Source organism: Coregonus lavaretus (genome assembly GCF_964263955.1).
Source record: "Coregonus lavaretus genome assembly, contig: HAP1_SCAFFOLD_5607, whole genome shotgun sequence".
Classification (NCBI taxonomy): domain Eukaryota; kingdom Metazoa; phylum Chordata; class Actinopteri; order Salmoniformes; family Salmonidae; genus Coregonus; species Coregonus lavaretus.
This window is the reverse complement of record NW_028159493.1, coordinates 10,001-25,000: the sequence shown is the minus strand read 5'-3', so window position 1 is coordinate 25,000 and position 15,000 is coordinate 10,001. Positions and strand designations below refer to the sequence as shown.

Genomic DNA, 15,000 nt, shown 5'->3' with positions numbered 1-15,000 from the left:
CTGGCTTGGTGCGTGGAGTAGCACCTGGCCGAACCGGGCTGACGATACACACCCCTGGCTTGGTGCGTGGATCCGGAACGAGCCTCACCGGACTGACGACTCGCACCCCTGGCTTGGTGCGTGGAGCCGGAACGGGCCTCACCGGACTGACGACTCGCTCCCCTGGCTTGGTGCGAGTAGCAGGAACGGGCTGGACCAGGCTGACGACTCGCACCGCTGGCTTGGTGCGAGTAGCAGGAACGGGCTGAACCAGGCTGACGACTCGCACCCCTGGCTTGGTGCGAGTGGCAGGAACGGGCTGGACCAGGCTGACGACTCGCACCCCTGGCTTGGTGCGAGTGGCAGGAACGGGCTGGACCAGGCTGACGACGCACACCGTAGGCTTAGTGCGTGGAGCAGGGACAGGCCGGGCTGGGCTGGCGACGCACACCGTAGGCTTGGTGCGTGGAGCAGGGACAGGCCGGACAGGGCTGACGACGCACACCGTAGGCTTGGTGCGTGGAGCAGGGACAGGCCGGGCTGGGCTGGCGACGCACACCGTAGGCTTGGTGCGTGGAGCAGGGACAGGCCGGACAGGGCTGACGACGCACACCGTAGGCTTGGTGCGTGGAGCAGGAACAGGCCGGGCTGGGCTGGCGACGCACACCGTAGGCTTGGTGCGTGGAGCAGGGACAGGCCGGGCTGGGCTGGCGACGCACACCGTAGGCTTGGTGCGTGGAGCAGGGACAGGCCGGGCTGGGCTGGCGACGCACACCGTAGGCTTGGTGCGTGGAGCAGGGACAGGCCAGGCTGGGCTGGCGACGCACACCGTAGGCTTTTGGCTTGGTGCGTGGAGTAGCACCTGGCCGAACCGGGCTGACGATACACACCCCTGGCTTGGTGCGTGGATCCGGAACGAGCCTCACCGGACTGACGACTTGCACCCCTGGCTTGGTGCGTGGAGCCGGAACGGGCCTCACCGGACTGACGACTCGCTCCCCTGGCTTGGTGCGAGTAGCAGGAACGGGCTGGACCAGGCTGACGACTCGCACCGCTGGCTTGGTGCGAGTAGCAGGAACGGGCTGAACCAGGCTGACGACTCGCACCCCTGGCTTGGTGCGAGTGGCAGGAACGGGCTGGACCAGGCTGACGACTCGCACCCCTGGCTTGGTGCGAGTGGCAGGAACGGGCTGGACCAGGCTGACGACGCACACCGTAGGCTTAGTGCGTGGAGCAGGGACAGGCCGGGCTGGGCTGGCGACGCACACCGTAGGCTTGGTGCGTGGAGCAGGGACAGGCCGGACAGGGCTGACGACGCACACCGTAGGCTTGGTGCGTGGAGCAGGGACAGGCCGGGCTGGGCTGGCGACGCACACCGTAGGCTTGGTGCGTGGAGCAGGGACAGGCCGGACAGGGCTGACGACGCACACCGTAGGCTTGGTGCGTGGAGCAGGAACAGGCCGGGCTGGGCTGGCGACGCACACCGTAGGCTTGGTGCGTGGAGCAGGGACAGGCCGGGCTGGGCTGGCGACGCACACCGTAGGCTTGGTGCGTGGAGCAGGGACAGGCCGGGCTGGGCTGGCGACGCACACCGTAGGCTTGGTGCGTGGAGCAGGGACAGGCCAGGCTGGGCTGGCGACGCACACCGTAGGCTTGGTGCGTGGAGCAGGAACAGGCCGGGCTGGGCTGTCGACGCACACCGTAGGCTTGGTGCGTGGAGCAGGGACAGGCCGGGCTGGACTGGCGACGCACACCGTAGGCTTGGTGCGTGGAGCAGGAACAGGCCGGGCCGGGCTGTCGACGCACACCGTAAGCTTGGTGCGTGGAGCAGGGACAGGCCGGACTGGGCTGGCGACGCACACCGTAGGCTTGGTGCGTGGAGCAGGAACAGGCCGGACCGTACTGGGAACACACACCACTGGCTTTAAACGGGGATCAGGAACGGGCCGGACCGGACTGGCAATACACCTCAGTACCTCTCACGGTGCCTCTACAACTTCCTTCCCTCCTCTCGCCAATGGCTCCCGTAACCCGGTGGCCTTCTCTCCTCGTCTCCTATTTCGCCCTGTGGCAGCCTCCTGCTGCCCAGTCGCCCATGCCGTGTTCCCCCCCCTAAACAATTCTTGGGGGTGCCTCTCGTCCGTCCGACGATGGCACTGCTGACGCCGCTGCTCCTCTCTCGCCAGGGCCTTGATCCTACCCCAAGGTCCCTTGCCCCCGAGCATGTCCTCCCAGGACCACGATTTGCCCACCTGGGCCATCGCCAGCCTCTCCATCTCCTTTCCTGGCGCTTCCTCCCATGTCCAGTCTGCCTGCTCCTGGACACGCTGCTTGGTCCTTTTATGGTGGGTTTTTCTGTCACGATCGTCGTAGGAGTGAGTAGACCAAGGCGCAGCGTGTGAAACAAACATGACTTTAATAATTAAAGTTTACCAAACAAAACACGACTCGTGAAGTCCACGGTGAACAAACACCGACACGGAACAAAAACCCACAACACCCAAGGGAAAACATACAGTTTAAATATGGCTCCCAATCAGAGACAACCCACAACAGCTGACACTCGTTGCCTCTGATTGGGAGCCACTCTGGCCAACATAGAATACACAACCTAGAACACCCAACATAGAAAATGAACACATAGAATGAACACACCCTGGCTCAACATATAGAGTCCCAGAGCCAGGGTGTGACAGTATTATACATATACTCAGGAAGCTATGAGTGTAGTACATCTCTAGATCTGCCTGTTGTTCCTGCTACAGTTTTATGGAAGAGGATAAATACACACTCTTAGAAAAAAAGGCGCTATCTAGAACCTTAAAGGGTTCTTCGGCTGTCCCCATAGGAGATCCCTTTGAAGAGCCCATTTTGGTTGCAGGTAGAATCCTTTTGGTTCCTGGTATAACCCTTTTGGGCTGCATGTAGTACCTTTTCTACAGAGGGTTCTACATGGAACCCAAAAGCATTCTACCTGGAACCAAAAAGGGTTCTCCTATGGAACCCTTTCTCTAAGAGTGCACAGACAGACATACACACAGACAGACATACAGACAGGCAGATAGACATACAGACAGGCAGACAGGCAGGCAGGCAGGCAGGCAGGCAGGCAGGCAGACAGACAGGCAGGCAGACATACAGACAGGCAGACAGGCAGGCAGACAGACAGGCGGGCGGGCGAGCAGGCAGGCAGGCAGGCAGGCAGGCAGGCAGGCAGGCAGGCAGGCAGGCAGGCAGGCAGACAGACAGACAGACAGACAGGCAGGCAGGCAGGCAGGCAGGCAGGCAGGCAGGCAGACAGGCAGGCAGGCAGACCTAAACACACACACACACAAATACACACTCGTCGTCGGACTATGTTTGATGGCAGTCCAAGTGCACATCAACTCACAGTTACAAGGAGGACCCTCAGGGCTGGAAAAAGAACTGCAGGCATACTTGAACTGAAGTCATGTAACTGCATGACATACTTCAGTATACCCTTTCTACTTTCTCTCTCTTTGTCTTCTCTGTAAAGATGCCAGAGATTCCAGGGACACAGGGTTTACTGTTATGGCCTGAATCTCTCCGCTGTTGGACTATGTCTACTCCTGTCATAAACATACTGCATGCCCTGTGTCAGATACTAAACATATGTCTTTTCTTATAATCTTATAAAGGCTGTTATTTGAACTATATCCGACAATCATATTTGCTCTTTTGAAAGACCAAGTGGTTGTTGTTTTGCAAGGACGGGTTTTAGTGACACAGGCTTCATTGCGGTGTGTTTTTCAGCAGTTAATGTGTGTGTTTGTGTGTGTGTGTGTGTGTGTATGTGGTTTGTGTGTGTGTGTTTCAGCACCTGATGTGCGCAGGCCTGTGGTGTTTGGTGGAAGGAGACAAATCCTGTAAGACTAAGCTGGACCCTCCTCTGGATGGCACAGAGTGTGGAGCTGACAAGGTGTGTGTGTGTGTGTATGTGTGTATGTGTTCAACTCTGACAAGGTGTGTGTGTGTGTGTGTGTGTGTGTATGTGTTGAACTCTGACAAGGTGTGTGTGTGTATGTGTTAAACTCTGACAAGGTGTGTGTGTGTGTGTATGTGTTCAACTCTTTGTCAGCAGGGAAGGACTAGCCAAAGTCAATACAGTTTTTTGACAATGGAATTTACTTTTTGGGCATTATATGGCAATGGTCCTAGTTGGTCCTAGTTGGTCCATTACCTGTGGTATTAACTTGTGTTCTCTCTCTCTCTCTCTCTCTCTCTCTCTCTCTCTCTCTCTCTCTCTCTCTCTCTCTCTCTCTCTCTCTCTCTCTCTCTCTCTCTCTCTCTCTCTCTCTCTCTCTCTCTCTCTCTCTCTCTCTCTCTCTCTCGTGTGTGTGTGTGTCAGTGGTGCCGGGCAGGGGAGTGTGTGGGTAAGTCCCCCATCCCACAGCATGTGGATGGGGACTGGAGCATCTGGAGTCAGTGGAGCCAGTGCAGTAGGACCTGTGGCACCGGAGCTCAGTTCAGACAGAGGAAATGTGACAACCCACCGTAAGTCATCCGCTTTGTGTGTGTGGGTGTGTGGGTGTGTGCGTGTGTGTGTGTGTGTGTGGGTGCGTGTGTGTGTGTGTGTGGGTGCGTGTGTGTGTGGGTGCGTGTGTGTGTGTGTGTGGGTGCGTGTGTGTGTGTGTGTGGGTGCGTGTGTGTGTGGGTGCGTGTGTGTGTGTGTGTGTGGGTGCGTGTGTGTGTGTGTGGGTGTGTGTGTGCGTACCACGTGTCCATGTGTCTCAGTGTGTTTTAATACTGGTTGTGTCTCTAGGCCAGGTCCCGGTGGTAGTAACTGTCAGAAGGCCAGTGTGGAACATAAAGTGTGTGAAGGTCCTCCCTGCCCTAAAGGAACACCCAGCTTCAGAGAGCTGCAGTGTCTCTCCCATGACCGCCAGGCCGGCAAGAAGAAGAACAGTATATGGACCGCAGTCAATAATGATGGTAAGAGGAAGAAATGTTCTGGAGATGCAGAAGGCATGCAAACACACACACACACACACAAACACATGTACATATACACACACACACGTACATGTATGCATCACACACACGCACACACACACACGTTTGTTTTACTATCCTTGTGGGGATCAAACAATTTATTCCCATTCCAAATCCTATTTTCCCTAACCGCTTACTTTAAACCTAACCCTAACCTTAACCCTTAACCATAACCTTAACCATTAACCCTAACCTTAACCCCAAACCCCTAAACCTAACTCTAACCCCTAACCCTAATTCTAATTGTAACCCTAAACCTGTTGATCTTATCTTAGTGTACCACAATGGGTTACTGAGTACTGTATCTTTGTCATTGCTTTGGCAAACGTGTTTACTTTGCATTGCCATGACAACAATCATCTGGCTAACACAGAAACAGACTGCCACTCAGGCTGGCCCCATTGACTTCTAGCGGTTCAATATTCTTTGGCAAATAGTACATTTTCCTTGTCATTAGCGCATGCTTCCCAAATGACACCCTTTTCCCTATATAGCTCTTTGGCCCCTGGTCAAAGTTAAGCACTATAAAGGCAACAGGGTGCCATTTGGGAAGCGTCCACATTTGAGTTCCCAGCAGCTTTGATTGAGTGGCAGCTAGATTGATGTCTGTTCATGTTTTTTTTCCCAGTCATCAAATTTCCTCACAGACCACTCTTGCCAAATCTGTCTGATCAAGGTCATGTGCATGCAGCGTTTTAAAACGGTTTGCAACGGAAAAGGGAAAATTAATGTTTCTCATTGGCCCAGGTAGTCCCTCCCTGTTTCAGTCCGTTTTTATTCCGTTTGGTGCCTAATGAACATGACCCTGGTGAGAACCATCCTGTACAAGAAGAGGTTATAACCACATTACACAAACCGCTGTTTACGACCCGTGTCGATATCACTCTGTGTGAGGCCTTTGATCAGTGTGTTGTTAAGATGTATTGTCAGTGGTGTAAGATTGTTACAGCTGTTTGACAAAATGTCTTCATGTGTTTATGAACTGAGGGTTCTGTTCATCCAGCAGGTGTTTATTTGAGAGCTGTAAAATGGCCTCCTTCCCTCTTTCCTCCCCCTCTTTCCCTGCCTCACTTCTTTCCCTCCCTCCCTCCCTCCCTCCCTCCCTCCCTCCCTCCCTCCCTCCCTCCCTCCCTCCCTCCCTCCCTCCCTTCTTTCCCGCCCTCCCTCCCTTCCTCCCTCCCTACCCTCCCTCCCTCCCTCCCTTCTTTCCTTTCTCCTTCCTTCCTATCCCATCCCAGTAGGATCAGTTCAGTTCAGTTTATTTTGTACACTTCCTAATCTGAACTGAGATCAGCAACATTTACAGTTCAGTCAGTTCAACATTTACAGATGTGCTATCTTAATTTGACCCTGCTTCTCACAGTAGGAAGAAAATCCAGCAGCAACATGAAATGGGAATTATTACGTGGATTATAATTATTGGACATTTTTGTATACGTTTTTTTCTCATTATGGCACATCAAGTCTGACATTTTAAGGTGGAAGTTACAAACCTTAGAAGCCTTTTCAAATCTTGAATACACTACAATTTGGAAAATTCTCTGCGACAAATTAAGATAGCAGATCTGCAGTAGCGGTGCGTGGGTAAATCACCAGGGAAATCAATCCAGAAAAAAAAGCAAATGTATGAAACACAGTGAGACTAAAGATTTTTTCACAATTATGTTTGTCTTGGAAATTATTTGGGGAAAGCCTGGCTTCCCTTGGCACCCATAAATACACACCACTGCAAATCTGTAGGTATTTCAAATTCATCCCATGAAAATAGCTCTGAGGTATTTGCATCTTAGACAGTCTTCCATTTACAGTTGAAGTCGGACGTTTACATACACTTAGGTTGGAGTCATAAAAAAAACTTGTTTTTCAACAACTCCACAAATGTCTTGTTAACAAACTATAGTAATGGCATGTCGGTTAGGACATCTACTTTGTGCATGACACAAGTAATTTTTCCAACAATTGTTTACAGACAGATTATTTCACTTATAATTCACTGTATCACAATTCCAGTGGGTCAGAAGTTTACATACACTAAGTTGACTGTGCCTTTAAACAGCTTGGAAAATTCCAGAAAATGATGTCATGGCTTTAGAAGCTTCTGATAGGCTAATTGACATAATTTGAGTCAATTGGAAGTGTACCTGTGGATGTATTTCAGTGCCTCTTTGCTTGACATCATGGGAAAATGAAAAGAAATCAGCTAAGACCTCAGAAATAAAATTGTAGACCTCCACAAGTCTGGTTCATCATTGGGAGCAATTTCCAAACGCCTGAAGGTACCACGTTCATCTATACAAACAATAGTACGCAAGTATAAACACCATGGGACCACGCAGCCGTCATACCGCTCAGGAAGGACACGCGTTCTGTCTCCTAGAGATGAACGTACTTTGGTGCGAAAAGTGCAATTAAATCCCAGAACAACAGCAAAGGACCTTGTGAAGATGCTGGAGGAAACAGGTACAAAAGTATCTATATCCACAGTAAAACGAGTCCTATATCGACATAACCTGAAAGGCCGCTCAGCAAGGAAGAAGCCACTGCTCCAAAACCGCCATAAAATAGCCAGACTACGGTTTGCAACTGCACATGGGGACAAAGATTGTACTTTTTGGAGAAATGTCCTCTGGTCTGATGAAACAAAAATAGAACTGTTTGGCCATAATGACCATTGTTATGTTTGGAGGAAAAAGGGGGTGGCTTGCACACCATCCCAACCGTGAAGCGCGGGGGTGGCAGCATCATACTGTGGGGGTGCTTTGCTGCAGGTGGGACTGGTGCTCTTCACAAAATAGATTGCATCATGTGGAAGGAAAATGATGTGGATATATTGAAGCAACATCTCAAGACATCAGTCAGGAAGTTCAAGCTTGGTCACAAATGGGTCTTCCAAATGGACAATGACCCCAAGCATACTTCCAAAGTTGTGGCAAAATGGCTTAAGGACAACAAAGTCAAGGTATTGGAGTGGCCATCACAAAGCCCTGACCTCAATCCTATAGAAGATCTGTGGTCAGAACTGAAAAAGCGTGTGTGAGCAAGGAGGCCTACAAACCTGACTCAGTTACACCAGCTCTGTCAGGTTGAATGGGCCAAAATTCACCAAACTTATTGTGGGAAGCTTGTGGAAGGCTACCCGAAACGTTTCACCCAAGTTAAACAATTTAAAGGCAATGCTACCAAATACTAATTGAGTTTATGTAAACTTCTGATCCACTGGGAATGTGATGAAAGAAATAAAAGCTGAAATAAATCATTCTCTCTACTATTATTCTGACATTTCACATTCTTAAAATAAAAGTGGTGATCCTAACTGACCTAAGACAGGGAATTTTTACTAGGATTAAATGTCAGGAATTGTGAAAAACTGAGTTTAAATGTATTTGGCTAAGGTGTATGTAAACTTCCAACTTCAACTGTACATCTTTTCAGTTTTCACTCTGCTACATTCCCTCGCTCTCTACTAGTCTCTCTTTCTCTCTCTTGTGTGTGTGTGTGTGTGTGTGTGTGTGTGTGTGTGTGTGTGTGTGTGTGTGTGTGTGTCTGTCTGTCTACCTGTCTTTCCCTCTCTCTTGCTGTCCGTCACACATGCACGCACACACACACACACACACACACACACACACACACACACACACACACACACACACACACAGACAGAGACACCAACACGCTCTCACTACCTTGGAAACCTCTATCAAATAACACTTTTTAGAGCAATTGAGCCTGTGTCTCAGAAAATGAATCGAAAGAAGGAGAAAATGAAAGAGGGAGGGAGAAAATGAGAGGGGGAGGGAGAAAATGAGAGAAGGAAAGATGTTGTCCAGTTTTCACACATCATCACCACAACCTATCAGGGAAGTCAATCAGAGGATAGCTCTGTGGGGGGTTGTCAGCAAACCTTTTCCTAAACACCAGGGAAATGGTGATGGTGGACCGTAAACCTCTTCCTAAACACCAGGGAAATGGTGATGGTGGACCGTAAACCTCTTCCTAAACACCAGGGAAATGGTGATGGTGGACCGTAAACCTCTTCCTAAACACCAGGGAAACGGTGATGGTGGACCGTAAACCTCTTCCTAAACACCAGGGAAATGGTGATGGTGGACCGTAAACCTCTTCCTAAACACCAGGGAAACGGTGATGGTGGACAGCACCTCCTGGAACGGAACGTATCAAGAGTCTCAGTAGTGCTGATTTTAGGATTTGTTTTGCCTTTTAGATCACAGTGAATAAGATTACATGGACAGGGCGGACCTGATCCTAGATCAGCACTCCTACACGGAGACACTTGATACATGAGCTCCTAACGAGCTCTACTTCACAGATTTGTTGTGGGTTATTTGTTGTGGGTTATTTGTGGTGGGTTATTTGTGGTGGGTTATTTGGGGAATATTATTTTAAAGGGTGACTGGTCATCCACTAAAAACGTACAGTATGTAGCAACACCACCTGCTGCAGCTAAATGATCTCACACATTTTTTAAAGAAAATGTGGCCTTTGTCCAAAAATGTCTAAAAACATCACATGTCGACGTACATGATGTAGTCTTTTTAGAGGTCAATTAGTGTACATTTGATGATTCAGACCCCTTCACTTTTGCCACATTTTGTTACGTTACAGCCTTATTCTAAAATTGATGTAAAAAAAAAAAATCCCTCATCAATCTACACATAATACCCCAGAATGACAAAGCAAAAACACGTTTTTAGATATTTTTTGCTAATTTATTACAAATAAGAAACGGAAAAATCACATTTACATAAGTATTCAGACCCTTTACATAAGTATTCAGACCCTTTACTTGTTGAAGCAACTTTGGCAGCGATTACAGCCTTGAAACTTCTTGGGTATGACGCTACAAGTGTGGCACCCCTGTATTTGGGGAGTTTCTCCCATTCTTCTCTGCAGATCCTCTCAAGCTCTGTCAGGTTGGATGGGGAGTGTCACTGCACAGCTATTTTCAGGTGTCTCCAGAAATGTTTGATCGGGTTCAAGTCCGGGCTCTGGCTGAGCCACTCAAGGACATTCAGAGACTTGTCCCGAAGCCACTCCTGCGTTGTCTTGGCTGTGGGCTTAGGGTCATTGTCCTGTTGGAAGGTGAACCTTCACCCCAGTCTGAAGTCCTGAGCGCTCTGGAGCAGGTTTTCATCAAGGATCTCTCTGTACTTTGCTCTGTTCATCTTTCCCTTGATCCTGACTATTCTCCCAGTCCCTGCCGCTGAAAAACCTCCCCACAGCATTATGCTGCCACCACCATGCTTCACCGTAGGGATGGTATTGGCCAGGTGGTGAACGGTGCCTGGTTTCCTCCAGATGTGATGCTTGGCATTCAGGCCAAAGACTTCAATCTTGGTTTCATCAGACCAGAGAATCTTGTTTCTCATGGTCTGAGAGTCCTTTAGGTGCCTTTTGGCAATCTCCAAGCGGGCTGTCATGTGCCTTTTACTGAGGAGTGGCTTCCGTCTGGCCACTCTACCATAAAGGCCTGAATGGTGGAGTCCTTCTGGAAGGTTCTCCCATCTCCACAGAGGAACTCTGGAGCTCTGTTAGAGTGACCATCGGATTCTTGGTCACCTCTCTGACCAAGGCCTTTCTCCCCTGATTGCTCAGTTTGGCCAGGCGGCCAGCTCTCGGAAGAGTCTTGGTGGTTACAACTCTTCCATTTAAGAATGATGGAGGCCACTGTGTTCTTGGGGACCTTCAATGCTGCAGACATTTTTTGGTACCCTTCCCCAGATCTGTGCCTCGACACAATCCTGTCTCGGAGCTCTACGGACAATTCCTTCGACCTCATGGCTTGGTTTTTGCTCTGATATGCACTGTCAACTGTGGGACCTTATATAGACGGGTGTGTTCCGTTCCAAATCATGTCCAATGAATTTAATTTACCACAGGTGGACTCCAATCAAGTTGTAGAAACATCTCAAGGATGATCAATGGAAACAGGATGCACGAGCTCAATTTCGAAGTCTCATAGCAGAGTGTCTGAATACTTATGTAAATAAGGTCTTTCTGTTTCTGTATCGATGGCTCGCCTCTCTAACCGCTAGGCTATTAACCCCCTGTGTGTTCTCTCTATAGAGAAGCCGTGTGCCCTGTTCTGTTCCCCCGTGGGGAGAGATGCCCCCATCCTGGTGGCAGAGAGAGTGATGGACGGAACACCCTGTGGACCCTACGAGTCGGACCTGTGTGTCAACGGCAGGTGTCAGGTACACACACACACACACACACACGCAAACTCAATGCACGCAGATGCACGCTCTCACACACACAAGGCAGACTTGTGTGTTGATGAAGAAAAATAATGTGTTATGCACTTCCCACACATGAGAATCCTGGTGCTGGGCTAAAAGAATACTAAGACAAAGAAATGATAAGAAATTCCTGTAGCCATTAAGCACTGGGGAGCAGCAATATTCTGTGTCCACGCCTCTCATTTCCTTAGAAGTGCAGATGGCAATTGGCTATGAGTGGTGCAATGTTTCTGGCTGCTCCTCCTACCATTGGCCTTCCTCTACTGCCCTGCTGCACTCCCTCTGCCCTGTGACAGAATCCCTGTTAGAGAGAAATGATGGGACCTGTCAGTGTCAGCAGGTCACTGGAGAAGGTCTCTGTAGGTCACTGGAGAAAGGTTTTCTCTCTGTCGGTCACTGGAGTAGGGTTTTCTCTCTGTCGGTCCCTGGAGTTGGGTTTTCTCTCTGTCGGTCCCTGGAATTGGGTTTTCTCTCTGTCAGTCACTGGAGTAGGGTTTTCTCTCTGTCAGTCACTGGAGTAGGGTTTTCTCTCTGTCAGTCACTGGAGTTGGGTTTTCTCTCTGTCGGTCACTGGAGAAGGGTTTTCTCTTTGTGCTGGTGGATTTAATTGTGTCTTGGTTTATCTGTGTCCTGATCTCCCCCGTCTCTCTCCATCTCTCTCTTACTCCCTCTCTCTCTGTCCTGAGCTCCCTCTTGTGTTCTCACACTCTCTCCTTTTCTGTCTCTCACCCGACTCTCTCTCTCTCTCTCTCTCTCTCTTGCTTTCTCTCTATCTCTATCTCTCTCTCTCTCTTTCTCTCTCAGGCCTGCGAAGGCAGAGATTTAATTGTCTGGGAGGTAACTGGGGTCATAGTACCACTTCCTGTTTCTGTCAGGTTAGTTGTATTAACAGCTAAGCGCTGGGACAGCCGATAGAAGATAGACAGACATGGAGGACAGGATGTAGAGGATAGAGGAAGGGAGGGAGTTTTCAGATGAGAAGATATTGTCTAAAGAAAATAAAGTAGGTATGAGAGACAAAGGAAATAAGATGGTAATCATTATAATAAAATTGACAGATTGAAATGATAAACTAGTCTGTTAACCTGCTTTACACTGTAAGAGGGGATTCTCACCTCATCTTGGCCATTTTCCTGTCCCATTCTTGGGATTCATAGCCACAGGCTCAGTGGTGGATAAACGTGTGTGTGTGTGTGTGTGTGTGTGTGTGTGTGTGTAGCATAGTTTCAGAAGGAGTAGCCAGCTGTTGTCAATAGATACTGGTCATCTGCTGAGCCAGCATTTGGTTCCCTACACATGGGAGACATTATGTGTCATGCTTCCCTCTACACACACACACACATACACACAAACACTCTCTCTCTTACACACACACACTCTCTCGCTCTGACTTACACACACACACACACACATACAAGTCTGTGTGTCTGTGTCAATAATTGTATCCATATTTTGTATTTCCTGGATTTATCCTCTCTCTTTTCATTGGCCAGTGAGAGGGGATTTCTCCTCAGTGTTCTGGCGGCCAGCATTAACAAATAAATAAACACAGAGAGAGAGCGAGAGAGAGAGACTTTCAACTTTTTGTCATACTTTAATGAGCCATCCTCATTACACTAAAAACACCACAACCCCCCCTAATAATGCATGACGTGCCACCACTACCTCCGCACAACCACATTACACATTACAATATAATACACTGTCCAGCACCACATTACACAGTATAATACAATACACCCTCCAGCACCACATTACACAGTATAATACAATACACCGTCTAGCACCACATTACACAGTATAATACAATACACCCTCCAGCACCACATTACACATTACAATACAATACACCGTCCAGCACCACATTACACAGTATAATACAATACACCCTCCAGCACCACATTACACAGTATAATACAATACACCCTCCAGCACCACATTACACAGTATAATACAATACACCGTCCAGCACCACATTACACAGTATAATACAATACACCCTCCAGCACCACATTACACAGTATAATACAAAACACCGTCTAGCACCACATTACACAGTATAATACAAAACACCCTCCAGCACCACATTACACAGTATAATACAATACACCGTCCAGCACCACATTACACAGTATAATACAATACACCATCCAGCACCACATTACACAGTATAATACAAAACACCCTCCAGCACCACATTACACAGTATAATACAATACACCCTTCAGCACCACATTCCAACCATACATCCAACCCCTCCTCTCCAGCCGTACAGACAGCCCCCTGAGCCCCCATACCTCCTGAAATATCTCCACACTGTTAAAATAATTGTATAATACTCAAACTCAACACTAAGGCGTGCAGACCATCCCTTTGAATAATAACACCGGGTCTGACCCGGTTACTTCTTGTTAGCCGTATGGCCAACTTGTCCTGGTCAAACAAAAAGTTCAACAGCACTTTTCAATGCTGGAATACCTTTTCACTGCTGAAATACCTTTTCCCTGCTGGAATACCTTTTCACTGCTGAAATACATTTTCCCTGCTGGAATACCTTTTCACTGCTGGAATACCTTTTCACTGCTGAAATACCTTTTCACTGCTGAAATACCTTTTCACTGCTGGAATACCTTTTCACTGCTGGAATTCCTTTTCACTGCTGGAATATCTTTTCACTGCTGGAATATCTTTTCACTGCTGGAATACCTTTTCACTGCTGAAATACCTTTTCACTGCTGAAATACCTTTTCACTGCTGGAATACCTTTTCACCGCTGGAATACCTTTTCACCGCTGAAATACCTTTTCACCGCTGGAATACCTTTTCACCGCTGGAATACCTTTTCACCGCTGAAATACCTTTTCACCGCTGAAATACCTTTTCACCGCTGAAATACCTTTTCACCGCTGAAATACCTTTTCACCGCTGGAATACCTTTTCACCGCTGAAATACCTTTTCACCGCTGAAATACCTTTTCACCGCTGAAATACCTTTTCACTGCTGGAATACCTTTTCACCGCTGGAATACCTTTTCACCGCTGAAATACCTTTTCACCGCTGAAATACCTTTTCACTGCTGAAATACCTTTTCACTGCTGGAATACCTTTTCACTGCTGGAATACCTTTTCACTGCTGAAATACCTTTTCACTGCTGGAATACCTTTTCACTGCTGAAATACCTTGGCCCCATCACAAACATACCCACAGAGAAGGCCACCCCCAACCTCACACACAGAGAGTGACACAGCAACAGTAATGACATTACCCTGGTACACACAGAAAAAAAATAGATTGTATTTGATAATAACATAATCATATCATACTTCGATTACATTGAGACACGACCATATGTATCTCTCTTCTTTCTTTTCTTAAAAGGCAAAGTGGAAGTATTTAAGATATTGTTAAATAACAGCATATAGTGATTATGAAGTTGTACATCACACTACTGCTATTGAAACTCACCTGCTGCACACGAGTAGTGACAGAGCTGTCTTGGGCCTGGTGGCTCTTCACCTGCTGGTTCTCAGTGGAGCACTGGGAGGAAGGACACGTCCACATATTTTTTAAATTGATTTATTAATTTAATAGACGCTCTTGTCCAGAGCGACTTATAGGAGCAATAAGGGTTAAGTGCCTTGCTCAAGGCACATCGGCAGATGTTTCACCTAGTCGGCTCGGGGATTCGAACCAGCGACCTTTCGGTTACTGGCCCAACGCTCTTAACCACTAGGTTACCTGCCGCCCCA

At 48.4% G+C, this 15,000-nt stretch overlaps 1 protein-coding gene across 1 annotated transcript in view; it reads left to right on the top strand.

Annotated features, from left to right (window-relative positions):
* Positions 1–15,000, top strand: part of LOC311122796 (A disintegrin and metalloproteinase with thrombospondin motifs 17-like) — a gene marked incomplete at both ends in the record, with an annotated part of 31,848 nt that overhangs the window by 10,009 nt on the left and 6,839 nt on the right. The window contains 4 exons of the mRNA XM_084197112.1: positions 3,818–3,919; positions 4,349–4,494; positions 4,763–4,932; positions 11,077–11,204. Coding sequence (XP_084053238.1) covers positions 3,818–3,919; positions 4,349–4,494; positions 4,763–4,932; positions 11,077–11,204 — 546 coding nt within the window. The remainder of the gene's footprint in view (positions 1–3,817; positions 3,920–4,348; positions 4,495–4,762; positions 4,933–11,076; positions 11,205–15,000) is intronic.